Here is a 14,251-nt window from a genome sequence, read left to right on the forward strand (position 1 = left end):
ATCGAGCCCGGGCGCACGCCTGGTGTCATCATGGACCCTGCGGTAAACACGGCAGTGGGGAATGCAATCCATCTCCCAATTCTACCTGCTTCCCCGCCATACAGCAGTGTAGTCAAGAAGGGGCGACAACGACAGCACCTGGCTGATAAAGTGACATCCCAGCCTCGCCACAAACCACGGCTGAACTCAACTCGGAGGGAGAAGAAAAGTGGTGTCGTTGGAACCGGTGTCTGTGGATCTATACGGGTCGTTAAAACCAAGCTGGTGAGTGTCTTCGCCTCAAGATTTTCCCCTGATGTAGATTCGGAAGAATTGACTTGTTACCTCAAAGGCAAACTTCAGCGGGATGTGACTTGCCAAAAGATTGACAGTGTTCAAAAGCGATATAATTCGTTTAAAATCACAGCGGAATGCGCAAAGGTCGAAGAAATGTATGAGCCGGAGCTCTGGCCAGAAGGAATCTTTGTGCGCCGCTTCTTCGAGGCACGAAAAACTGTGGACTTAAAAACTCTTGGGGTGGCAAGGAGCAATGATAATGTGTCTGAGGCCGGGGCATCTGCTGCGGTCAAGGTTGGACTGCTGCCATGAGAGTTGTCTCTTACAATGCGCGTGGCCTGCGCTTAGGTCAGAGCGCTAGTGACAAAGCGCGACGCATTGTGATTGACCAACTCTTTGACAGCGCGGACATTCTATGCATACAAGAGACACTACTGGCCAAACAGGACCTCGAGAGACTTAATTCGGTGCATAATGACTTCTACGGGGCAGGGGAGTCTACAACTGATTTGAGTTTGGGACTAGTACGTGGCCGAATACCTGGTGGTGTGGCCATATTCTGGCAAAAGAAATATGATCCAGTGATAACTGCGATACGCTTAGATGTGGACTGGGCCATAGCGATCAAAGTCACATTTGAGAAAACTGACTTTATTATTTTAAATGTGTATACTCCATATGAATGCAACCAAAACGAAAATGAATTTCTGAACAGACTTGCATTCATCAGCTCTTTTATTACAGAAAGTGAATGCACATCTATATTTGTGGTGGGTGATCTGAATTCTGATGTTTCAGATATCCAGTCTCTGTTTGGACAACATTTGCAGCACTTTTGTCAGAACAGTAAATTAGTGCTCTCCAGTAAAGTGCTGATGCCTGAGAATAGCTATACATATATCAGTGAGGCATGGCATACAACATCCTGGCTAGACCACTGTATATGCACTGCTGATGCCCATGACTGCTTATCTGAGATAAAGATTCTGTATGATATGTCCATATCAGACCACATTCCCATCTCTATGGTATTGAATCTGAATAATCTACCAGCACTGGCAACTAATAATGGAAGACAACACACGTGTAGAAAGATAGACTGGGCTAAGCTCTCTCAATGTGACCTTCGGAAGTACAATACATTAACTGATAATAGCTTGAGAAGTGTTCATATACCAAATGTAGTTTTTTGCTGTGATACTAACTGTCAGAATTCAGTTCACCAGAATGACTTAGTCAACCTGTATGAAAATATAGTGAAATGTTTGATTATTGATGGTAAGCATTTTATTCAAGATAAGAAAAAACAAAAGATCAGGCCCGGATGGAATGAATATGTGGCAGAGCTCCACTCTGAGGCAAAAGAGGCTTTAAGAAACTGGGTAGCAGCTGGGAAAGTAAAATATGGCCCAGAGTTTCAGCATAAGAAGGCCACAAATGCCAGGTTTAAATATGCTGTACGCTATGTGAAAAGAAATGAGCAAACTATGAGGTCAAACTCAATGGCTAGAAAACTCCATCAAAATGATATCCAGGAATTCTGGAATGAAGTTAAAGTCATTAACAACAGCAAGATGCCTCTTCCCTCCACTGTAAATGGTGTATCTGGGGATGGGAATATTGCTGAGATATGGGCAAAGCATTTTGGGGAAATTTTTAACTGTGTTGAAAGTGCTGCTTTTAAAGTAGATGCTGTTAGTCATGATGTTGGTATGGTTATTAGACCAGATGAGGTGTGCAATGCCATTTGGAAGCTAGCATTGAATAAGGCCAGTGGTCAGGACGAAATCACTGCTGAGCATCTGAAATATGCTAGTTACAGACTCTCAGTGCTACTTGCCTTGTGTTTCTCTAGCCTGGTAGCACATGGCATATTGCCCCACTCTTTGTTATCTGTGCTTCTGGTACCAGTTATCAAAGATAAAACATGTAAAGCATCTAGTATTGACAACTATAGGCCCATTGCACTTGCTAGTATAATTTCCAAAGTTCTAGAGCGGATCATTTTAGAGAGGCTCCAAGGATATGTGGAAACAACTGACAATCAATTTGGTTTTAAGCATAAACATGGAACTGATTTGTGTATATATGCATTGAAAGAGATCATATATACATATAAGAAGAAGAACTCTACAGTATTTACATGTTTTTTAGACGCGTCCAGGGCATTTGACCGTGTTAACCATGGGAAACTGTTTTTAAAACTACATCAACGAGGGGTCCCTTTATACTTAATACGAATCTTACGGTACTGGTATTCCCATCAAACCATGCAGGTTAGATGGGGCCAAGCTTTCTCTAGCCAGTTCTTGGTTACCAATGGCGTCAGGCAAGGTGGTATTCTTTCCCCTTTTCTTTTTAATCTTTACATGGATGATCTGTCCAGGAAATTAAACGAATGTAAAACTGGGTGTATGGCTGGAGATAAGGTCATTAATCATCTATTGTATGCTGATGACTTGGTTGTCCTGTCTCCCTATAGTGCTGGTCTTCAGCAACTGCTCAGAGTCTGCTCGGAGTATGGTATAGAGTGTGACATAAAATATAACTCTAAAAAGAGTGTTGTAATGCTTTTTAGGACTAAGGAGGATAAAAAGTTACACTTTCCTTCTTTTTATCTAAATGACAGTGAGCTAACAACTGTAACCAAAGCTAAATACTTAGGTCACATTCTTAGGAGTGACCTATGTGATGATGATGATATTCAGCGCCAGTGTTGCAAACTTTATGCTCAGGCAAATATGCTGGCACGGAAATTCTATATGTGTACTAAGGAAGTAAAAATATCTCTGTTCAGGACTTACTGTACACCACTGTACACAGCTCATCTTTGGTGTAGCTACAGTAGAGCAAAAATAAATAAGATTAAGGTGGCGTACAATGATGCTCTTAGAATCTTGCTTAAGGCTCCCAGGTGGGAAAGTGCAAGTACTCTGTTTGTCTCTGTAAATGTGCCCACATTTCAGGCTATTCTTAGGAATCTCATGTATAAATTTATGTGTAGATTGACTTCATCAAGAAATGGTATTATACTGTGTTTGTCCAATGTAAAGGAAAGTGATACCCAATACAATTCAGACATATGGAAACATTGGAAAAGTCAATTGTACATAGGCCTATAGCCAGTCTGAGTCTTTTTAAAGTAATGTGCAAACTTGTGTGTGTGTGTGTGTGTGTGTGTGTGTGTGTGTGTGTGTGTGTGGTTGGTATTTTTTTTTAATGTTTTGTATGTCTTTTATAATGTATTGTATGTATTGTATCTGGACCTTGAGTCTGTAAATAAAGTTTATTATTATTATTATCAATCTGAGCCGACATTTTGGCAATTTGAAGACTCCTGAGCTGAGGAAGTGGCCCTCACCCCCCCCTCCCCGTACTGAATTATACACCAGAGATGCATGCATGTTTTCCAGGCCTTCTCCCTTACCTTGCCTTTCTTCCTTACCTGCATGAAACACCCAATTTGTGCTATTAATAAAGAGATGCACATTTTCATGTTAAGCGTTGTCTTGCTTGAAGACCAGTTAAAAGAGGGAGAATGTAGCTAAGCTACTGAAAGTCAATGGATTGCTGTAGCATGTGTTGCATTGTTCCCTCCTTAAAACAAGACAACGCCTAACATGAAAAATAAGACACTTAACCACCTTTATAAACCCAGGACAATGATTTTAATGGTATTCAGCCCCAAAATAGTGACATACCCCTTTAACTGTGGCTCAGACTTGGGCACGCACAGAACCATAGCATCAGCAGTTACAAAGCGTACACTCTTCATCTCGTCCATCTCTCACTGTTGATTTTTCTGTGCCAAAACTAATGACAAGTCTCTCCAGCTCGGATGTGCTGCATCTCTCTTGCTCTCTCTCTCTCGCCTGGGACCCCATGCTATTTGCTCGATGTGTACCATTTGCGTGCCACCGTTTCCGTTCTGATGCATGGTGTGTGAAAACACTTCAGTTAAGTGTGTGGATTTATTCACAAATATTTTGTGGCTCACAAGTAGCAACCCCCAGTTTGGCCACTGGTAAATCAACTCTACTACAGTCTCCATGAATAGACCTAAGGGCAGGGACACAAAACACTTTTAACTTAAGTTTTATTTTCAAAAGTAATGAAGGAGATGGAAATTATGTTGTCATATGATCCATAACTCTGATACCCAAGGAATTTGTCGCACAATCAAGTTTTAGGCCCCATAAGCGAGCAATTGCTCACACTGTAAAACAATGCAGTGTTTAATTACTTAGGGATCTAATAGAATATGTTGTGGATCATATGACAAAAGCATTATTATTTTTGAAAATAACTGTTAAGTTGAAAGTGTTTAGTTTGTCACTGCCCTCCCATAGGCCTATCATGGACAATGACCAGAGATGATTTACATTTTGAAATACAGAATAATTATACAAATAATGCAAAAGCTCAACAGAATAAACGTCTGTTCAGTTGAACGAAACGTCTGCATAGGTTGAACGAACATCTTCTACGAAACGAATTGTTCGTCAATTGTGATGTAACAGTTGTGATGTAACTAAATCTAAAAAGTGTTTGCTACTAATAAAAACGTATCAAGTAACATAATGTGTTCTACAGGGTGTGCAGTCGACACAGAACAAGTGTTTCAGTACGCCGGGGATCCATGTTCTACAAGTCCCGTAGATCTCTTCAGAACCACCTGGAGTTTATTTACAGGTGGGTTTGCTGATGGGACTAATTGAAATTGACAATTTTAGGAAGCTTAGGAACATGCTTGTAAATACTTTTGGGGGGGTGGGGGGTGTTCAAAGGTATCAATACTGTAGTTCTATATACAGTACAGAGGGAATCAGTGAGTTTACATGTGATGTTAAATTCCAAATTAATTCAATGTAATTCATGAAATTTAATTATATTTAGAAAATGTCATGTAAACACTTAAAGTGATACTTTTGGAAATAAGCTTATTTTACACCTTGCCTTGACTTAAATAGTAGAGCTTTACCATTCTCTTGTACTTTCAACAGTTCTCTGGATTATGGCAGTGTAAATTTTACCTCCAAGCTAGCGGCTGGCGGCTAACTGGTCTCATAGAACTCAATGTTAACTGCTAGCATGGAGATAAAATCTGGACTGCCATACTAGAACGGTTGAAAGTACAGGAGAAAGGTAAAACCCAATCATTTAACTCAAGGAGAGATATAAAATTAGCTTATTTCCAAAAATGGGACTGTATTACTTAAAGGGACACTGTGCAGGAAATGGTCAAAAAAGGTACTGCAACTATGCTGCTCATTGAAAATGGGCTGCCTATTGCCAAATTTGATCTTCACATGAAAGTTTACTAAGTAATAAACAAATATTTTCTAGTATGGTCCAAGTACAGTCATTTTTGTAGCTAAAAATGGCTATTTTTGGAAATTCAAAATGGCGGACCATGGAGAAGATCCCCCTTTTCATGTATAAAAAGTGCAATTTTTCCAGCCATAATGAATACTTAGAATTTGATGCTGGTGGTAAGTATTCATGAAAAAATTAACATTAGTGAATAGGCAGCATGAATTCTGGAAATAAACAACTAAAAATCTCACACAGTGTCCCTTTAAACAATCCATAGACTGATCAAAATTATTCAGAATGATAAAAACTCGCAAAATAGTATTAGCACCACCCTGTGGTGGATTATGAGGTGGACATGGCCTGAATGGAAAATATATTTTTTTCTAGCAATAGAGTGAGTTTTATTTAGTGAATGACTGATCTGTTCTTATTTTCATTTAGATTTTCCCAAGGACTGCGCATGAGGCAAGTGGACCTCATTGAAGATGCTGTTGCAGCAAGTAGCAGAACCTTGACAAAGATGTCTTCGACTTTGAGAAAAGTAAGTAACACCACATTTGTCCTTGGCTTCGGTAAACTGGTTTACAGGCAGAGGCACATCTTAGGGGTTTGTCCACAGGCAACCCAGATGTGCAGTGCCGTGTAGGGTTGAGTGTCAAACCAGCCCGGTTTGTGTTTTCATTACAAACCATGTTACCCTTAGTATGGTTGGACTTACGTTTAACGTTGTCACAGAGCATTACTTTATGTAGGCTAGTTAACTTACGTACGGCTGACAGATATCTCAACTATCGAAGTAGGCTATACCAGTATGTCACGTAAGTGAGTACACCCCTCACATTTTTGCAGATTTGTGAGTATATCTTTTCATAGGACAGCATTATAGAAATGTCCTTTTGACACAATTATTAGTGACCTTTTAACAACACTCACCGGCCACTTAATTAGGAACACCTCTCTATTGCTGGGTTGGATCCCCTTTTGCCTTCAGAACTGCCTGCAACAATTCTCAGGTCGGCTGTGGCATTCCAACAAAGATAAATTGGTGCTAATTGGCCCAAATTGTGCTACGAAAATATCCTTATTCCATTATATCCCCAGACTGAAACGTTGATGTAAGGCAGGGTTGACCCATGTTTTAATGTTGTTGACGCCAAATTCTGACCATTCCACCTGAGTGTTGCAGTAGATATCAAGACTCATCAGATCAGGCAACATTTTTCCGATCTTCTAGTGTCGTTTATGGTGAGCCTGTCCAAAGTGTTGCCTTATTTTCCTGTTCTTAGCTGCCAGGAGTGGCACCAAATGTGGTTTTCTGCTGCTATAGCCCATTTGCCTCAAGATTTTATGTGATGTGTAATCAGAGATTCTCTTATGCATACATCGGCTGTAACAAGTGGTTGTTTGACTTAATTTTGCCTTTGTATCAGCTCAAACCAGTCTGGCCATTCTCCTCTGACCTCTGCCATCAACAAGGCATTTTTGCCCACAGAATCGCTGCTCACTGCATTTTTTTTTCTTTTTCGTACCATTCTTTGTAATCCCTAGAGACGGTTGTGAGTGAATATCCCAGTTGATCAGTCTTTTCTGAAATACTCAAATTAAGCCCTTTGGCACCATCAGCCATGCTATGTTCAAAGTAATTTAAACCGACCATGTCTACATGCACAAATGCATTGAGTTGCCCCCATGTGATTGGCTTAGAGGTGCTCCGATTGCTCGGCAGCCGATCATGCTCGGCCGATAATGGCCAAAAATAGCCTGATCGGTGATCGGAAAAACATGCCGATCAAAAAACCGATCTAGAGATATTAAATTCCTCACGCAACCATTTCGCCTTTACACCTGGCGCTGCCTGCATGTAGCCTAGGTGCTGGCTCTGCACAGCTGCTGCACCAAAATAAGGCATCTTTACTTGTCTTTAACTTTTTGGAATTCCCTCCTTCATTTTCACCATTTATAATCATATCTGCATCAACAATGATCTGATTTTCCGATCCATGCGCAGTTTACATGACGCTTGTAATTTGTGAATGACGTGTCAGTCTCGCCATGTTCACTATTTTGAGTTACAGCCTGTCAGCACGCAACAACTAAACGTTTCCAAAACAATCATCAACTGTATTGTTTTTAAAGTTGTAGCCTAATGGACAGCCAGGTCATTAGTTTTGTAGTCGCTGCAACACCAAACAGCAACTAGGGAGAATGGACGGTGAAACTCAATGAGTCTGTGCAGGGAATTCTACATTCTATGACAGTGTTACAGAGAAAGAGCTTTCCTCGCAGACACGCTGTGTTGTGCGTGTTCCCTGTTCTTTCAAGTGAAGTTTTTTTTTCTTGTTTTGTATGTAGAATCTCAAGTGTTTCAGTCACAATGTAATTTGCGATAGACTACTTCTCGCCCGTTAGCCATTTTACGTTATAACCTGTGTAGTTGCCTCGGTCAGCACGCGACAAGTTCACGTTGTCCGCACAAGCATGCCAACGTTATTGTTTTCAGCGTTGTAATTGACAGTCAGTCGATTAGTTTGATAGTCGCTGAAACGCCAAACGGCGACAGAAGTGAGAGGGAGAGAGCAGAACGGTCGCGGAGCACTACAGCTGTGGACAGTGAGTGACAGAGAGGGGAGGGGCTCTCCTCACGAGGCTGCTCATTTAAAGCGACAGGGTTTTTTCTCGTATGCAGAAGACGAGAGACTGAGATCCAGGTGTCTGAGCTTCAATTCAATCTCAAATAGTTAAGTAATTATATGCAATAACTTATAAATTGATGTAATGTTTCAGTTTCAATTCAATCTTAAATAGTTTAGTAATTATATGCAATAACTTATAAATTGATTAATACTGTAGACTTACTTGTAGGCTATATTACCAACACTAGTCTGAAAGAGCTGAAAGATAATAATAATAATAATAATAATAATAATAATAGTAGAGGTGCTCCGATTGCTCGGCAGCCGATCATGCTCGGCCGATAATGGCCAAAAATAGCCTGATCGGTGATCGGAAAAACATGCCGATCAAAAAACCGATCTAGAGATATTAAATTCCTCACGCAACCATTTCGCCTTTACACCTGGTGCTGCCTGCATGTAGCCTAGGTGCTGGCTCTGCACAGCTGCTGCACCAAAATAAGGCATCTTTACTTGTCTTTAACTTTTTGGAATTCCCTCCTTCATTTTCACCATTTATAATCATATCTGCATCAACAATGATCTGATTTTCCGATCCATGCGCAGTTTACATGACGCTTGTAATTTGTGAATGACGTGTCAGTCTCGCCATGTTCACTATTTTGAGTTACAGCCTGTCAGCACGCAACAACTAAACGTTTCCAAAACAATCATCAACTGTATTGTTTTTAAAGTTGTAGCCTAATGGACAGCCAGGTCATTAGTTTTGTAGTCGCTGCAACACCAAACAGCAACTAGGGAGAATGGACGGTGAAACTCAATGAGTCTGTGCAGGGAATTCTACATTCTATGACAGTGTTACAGAGAAAGAGCTTTCCTCGCAGACACGCTGTGTTGTGCGTGTTCCCTGTTCTTTCAAGTGAAGTTTTTTTTTCTTGTTTTGTATGTAGAATCTCAAGTGTTTCAGTCACAATGTAATTTGCGATAGACTACTTCTCGCCCGTTAGCCATTTTACGTTATAACCTGTGTAGTTGCCTCGGTCAGCACGCGACAAGTTCACGTTGTCCGCACAAGCATGCCAACGTTATTGTTTTCAGCGTTGTAATTGACAGTCAGTCGATTAGTTTGATAGTCGCTGAAACGCCAAACGGCGACAGAAGTGAGAGGGAGAGAGCAGAACGGTCGCGGAGCACTACAGCTGTGGACAGTGAGTGACAGAGAGGGGAGGGGCTCTCCTCACGAGGCTGCTCATTTAAAGCGACAGGGTTTTTTCTCGTATGCAGAAGACGAGAGACTGAGATCCAGGTGTCTGAGCTTCAATTCAATCTCAAATAGTTAAGTAATTATATGCAATAACTTATAAATTGATGTAATGTTTCAGTTTCAATTCAATCTTAAATAGTTTAGTAATTATATGCAATAACTTATAAATTGATTAATACTGTAGACTTACTTGTAGGCTATATTACCAACACTAGTCTGAAAGAGCTGAAAGATAATAATAATAATAATAATAATAATAATAATAGCCTAATAATAATAATAATAATAATAATAATAATAATAATAATAATAATAACAATAATAATAATAATCATAATAGTAATAGCCTAATAATAGGCCTACATTGTGAAAGCGACATGTGCAAATTAAGATTGATTGGTTTATGGGCAGAAATATTCAATAAGGATAATTAATAGGCTATTAAAAAATAGGAAATAATTTCTGTGATCGGCAATGATCGGTGATCGGCAGATAAAGATTTTTGGTGATCGGTATCGGTGATCGGGCCAAAAAATGGTGATCGGAGCACCTCTAAATAATAGCCTAATAATAATAATAATAATAATAATAATAATAATAATAATAATAACAATAATAATAATAATCATAATAGTAATAGCCTAATAATAGGCCTACATTGTGAAAGCGACATGTGCAAATTAAGATTGATTGGTTTATGGGCAGAAATATTCAATAAGGATAATTAATAGGCTATTAAAAAAATAGGAAATAATTTCTGTGATCGGCAATGATCGGTGATCGGCAGATAAAGATTTTTGGTGATCGGTATCGGTGATCGGGCCAAAAAATGGTGATCGGAGCACCTCTAGATTGGCTGATCAGAAATTTGCCTCAATGAACAGTTGAAACAGATGTTCCTAATGTAGTGGCCGGTGAGTGTATATAATCGCTTAAATTAATTTGAACATTGCCCACAAAAGTGAAAACACCCCATATTAGATTCTGGTAGAGAAGGGGCCGTGTTGACTCAAATCGCCTCGAAATGAAAAGGGATTAAAAGGGAGGTCATCTGTGTGCGTTTCAACCTTTCTTTACATTGAACTTTTAAATTTTGAGTCTGCTCCTGGCTTAAATGGATTGGTGTGAGATTTGAATGCAATCCTATGGAGAGTGTCATGATCTGTTTCAGTAGTCACAGTGCATGACTGAGAGTACACAGATGTGTGGCAAACAATATATTTTACATATTTTTCCTGAAATTGAAAAAAAATGCACTTTACCCAATTTACTGTAAAATATTGGGTAACCACATGGAAGTGATCTCTTGTATGACATATTTTGTATCTTGTATGACATTATATATTATCAAAAACTAAACAAATCGTGTTTTCATCAATATCACATGCAATGTGTGTCCTTATGGGGTGATGATTTCAGATTGTAAACAGGTATGAGGAGAGTTCATGAGGAAGTGAACATAGTATGGCAATTGATTTTAGTATTTTGAATGGCAGTGTGTTCCATGTGAAACCCAGGGATTGTTTTTAATGAAAATTGTGTCCAAATCCAGAGAATTGTGTGTAGTAGTGTTTTGAAAAGAGTGTGTTTTAAAACTGAAATGTGAGTGTAAAGAAGGAATTGTACTTACTGTATAGTTCACTGACATTGGTTAGGGGAGTTGGGAAATGGGTGAGATGTTTCCAGAATTCTGTGTGAAGTACCAGACATTGTGTGGAGACTATCAAGAAAAGCTGTAATAAACCTGGTCGGCTATACTATTCTTAGATATCAGAAACCTATGATGGCTTAAGACTTAGTATTAAGGAGCTAGTGATTTGATATGCTTTATGTTCTTCCCATTAACAGGTCTGCATCCGCGCTATTCACAAACTTCGCACTAAAGGCAAAATGAAAGTTGGTGGCCGTCATCGCTTTGTCATGCTGGACGAAAGCAAGTTCACTGGGAGGAATCATCCTCTCACTCTGCCCTCTTGTATGCAGTATCTCCGTCTCTAGATAGACCCACAGTTATTGAATGGCAGTTTTATAACGTACAAGTAGAAGTACTCTTACAGATGTTATTTCAACACAAATATTATGGAATAACAAAGTTGAAACCATGCAATTTCATGTCAGTAGTGTTGTAATTACATATGTAAGACTACTTATACTTAATATGTCTGCTTGATAACTCTGTTCTTGGCTTCAGCCTTGACACTGACTGTGGAAATGGTGGGGGACAGGAGGATGATGACAAATTGTCATCAATCCTGGGTAACACCAACCATCTCCTGCACGGAATAAGCTGCTGTGACTCCCTCTTTTTACTTTTTAACTTAATTTATTGTTTTTTTTGGTCCCCTCCTCCTTTGTATGATGCTGCTAATGCACTTCTACTAAGGTTCTTGTTTTTAACAGATATATCTCTATTTTCTTTAACAACTCTATTTTTTATCTATCTTGTATACCTGTAGCCTCTTACTGCAGATGGGGTCACCGGCGGGCCTATTCACTATTTGCTGAAATGACTCAACTAAATCATAACAACACTGCTATGACATTACAGAGAGCCTTAAGTAACATATTAAGACATAGCCATTACAATTTTGGTGACAGTAGGGTTATAACATAGGCTCTGCGCTAAGGGGTTAACCTCCTGGTCCTTTGTCTGCATGTATTTTGTCTGCTTTATGCACGATCTGTATGTATGTTACTGCTGCAACACATGGATTTCCCCACTGTGAGATAATAAAGGGCACACTTACTTACTTTCCATAAAAATGAGTTTTTCTAACCTGGTAGATTTTTTTCTTGGATTTTTTATCTTGTAGAAATCAACATTGTTATCAAGCATGATTTGAAAGGGCGGCGACATTGCTACAAATTGCTATGGCACAATATACAGTTGTGCCGCTGTGTAATGGGTGTTAAGCGAGACAGCTACTGATGTTCAGCCAAAGAAAGAATCAGATCTGCTTTGAAACATTGGGCTTCATATCAGGCTTTGTATTAGTGTTACATCCTGCTATGAGTCTGACCAATCAACACAAAGTAAATATCAAGTCCCATTATGAGTTTTCGGCTTTGATCTGAATTCTCTGTAACCTAATCGTTGTATTTCTCCTCACCTTTACATTAGTATATTTTTTTACTAGCAGAATTTCAATAATCCATCTGTATGCAATGAGCTTAGATGTTTTGAACACCAATGTAAATTGTGTATTACCAGTAATTTAATGTGTCTCCCATTTTATGTTTGCCAATACAATCGTGGGAGGATGGGACCAGTGTGGAGGCGAAACAAAAAATGGGTGTTTGGCATTTTAGAAATTTCCCGTGACACAAGGAGACCCATTCTGAAAATCGTCCGAAACAGGTCCACGGACCAACTCCTTCCAATCATACATCGGCATGTTCGCAGAGGATCAAGCATTGTTACCGACGAATGGAGAGCTTACAGGAGAGCCCTTTCAGAGGAAGGGTATGATCATCATACTGTCTGCCACAAGAGAAACTTTGTAGATCCTGGTTCTAGATGTCATACGCAGAATTTAGAGAGAGCCTGGCAAACATTTAAATGTGACGTTTGGCGCCATAGAGGAAATCGGACAACATCACTGTTAAAAGAACATTTAAGGGTTATTGAATGGGAGTACTGGCTTGGGCGATGTCACAGATATGGGGTCCTTGGGCGACTACTACATGACATTCGGAAATTTAATGTTCATGAATGTGCATGAACATTGGAAAGCTGAATTTCACCAAAAGAAATATACATGTCAGCATGACTACTGAAGCAGGTCATGATCCTCTTTATGGGACTTAAACATAGGGTGTAGGGTGAGGTTATGTTTTCGGTCACATTGGTCTGTCTGTCTGTTTATTAGCAGGATAACTCCAAGTATCAACTCCAGACAACTCCAACTCCGCCCTTTTGAATTTCCAGAAATAGGCATTTTTTTTAGCTGCAGAACTTAGCGTCCTGAGTTCATACTAGTAAATGTTGATCTATATTATACAAATTTGGCAATATGAAGCACAGTTTCAATGAACTGCATAGTTGCAATACCACAATCGTACGCAGTGAACCTTTAAAATAAAAATAAGGTGTAAAATAGTCAAATGTTCTATCAAACAGCTTTTGAGCTCTATGAGTGCCTTTCTAATTCTTGTTCTTTGTTCGGTTGGTTTTTATTTTTGTTAATTTGCACAATGTTGTTTGTGTTTGTGAGAGAGAGAGAGAGAGAGAGAGACTATACCAGTCATCCCCGCCTGTACAATAAAGTAAACAAACTTAAGAACACACCTTGTCTTTTTCTTACTTAAAATGTATTATTTCTGTTTTGTAGGTGTGTAATAGAGGGGTATTAGAAGTCATCATGTATTATAAGCCTCAATAATGAAACATAATGAGATGTGCTGCATTATAAATGCACCTATATGAGCTTCACTTTACTTAGAGCACACAATGACAACTTATGATGGCACATGGAACATAACAGCATCTCATGAGTAAACAGTTTGATCATCGAGGTGTGTAATAGAGGGGTATTAGAAGTCATTATGCATTATAAGCCTCAATAATGAAACACAATGAGATGTGCTGCATTATAGATGCATTCATAGGAGCTTCACTTTACTTAGAGCACACAATGACAACTTATGATGGCACATGGAACATAATAGCATCTCATGAGTCCTTATGGCAGTCTATCATCCAGGTTTTTGCATAGAGGGGTATAAGTACTCCTAATGTTCTATAAGCCCCATCAGGCAGCCT

General features: G+C 39.3%; 1 protein-coding gene across 1 annotated transcript; it reads left to right on the forward strand.

Annotated features, from left to right (window-relative positions):
• Positions 1 to 584: 584 nt before the first annotated feature.
• On the forward strand, positions 585 to 13,211 carry LOC134444100 (uncharacterized). The gene is made up of 6 exons (XM_063193559.1): positions 585 to 800; positions 3,281 to 3,300; positions 4,870 to 4,968; positions 6,034 to 6,133; positions 11,338 to 11,441; positions 12,731 to 13,211. Exons 1-6 carry the CDS (start codon positions 585 to 587, stop codon positions 13,209 to 13,211), a joined length of 1,020 nt encoding a protein of 339 aa, XP_063049629.1.
• Positions 13,212 to 14,251: the final 1,040 nt, after the last annotated feature.

Source organism: Engraulis encrasicolus, unplaced genomic scaffold, assembly GCF_034702125.1.
Source record: "Engraulis encrasicolus isolate BLACKSEA-1 unplaced genomic scaffold, IST_EnEncr_1.0 scaffold_458_np1212, whole genome shotgun sequence".
NCBI lineage: Eukaryota > Metazoa > Chordata > Actinopteri > Clupeiformes > Engraulidae > Engraulis > Engraulis encrasicolus.

What these genes read in the sequence shown, in the direction of transcription:
- LOC134444100 (XM_063193559.1), top strand. Translation starts at nt 585, where the DNA reads ATGAGAGTTGTCTCTTACAATGCGCGTGGCCTGCGCTTAGGTCAGAGC. An exon ending in CACCTGGAGTTTATTTACAG is followed by an intron (nt 4,969 to 6,033) that starts GTGGGTTTGCTG and finishes ATTTTCATTTAG; the next exon opens with ATTTTCCCAAGGACTGCGCA. An exon ending in TGTCTTCGACTTTGAGAAAA is followed by an intron (nt 6,134 to 11,337) that starts GTAAGTAACACC and finishes TCCCATTAACAG; the next exon opens with GTCTGCATCCGCGCTATTCA.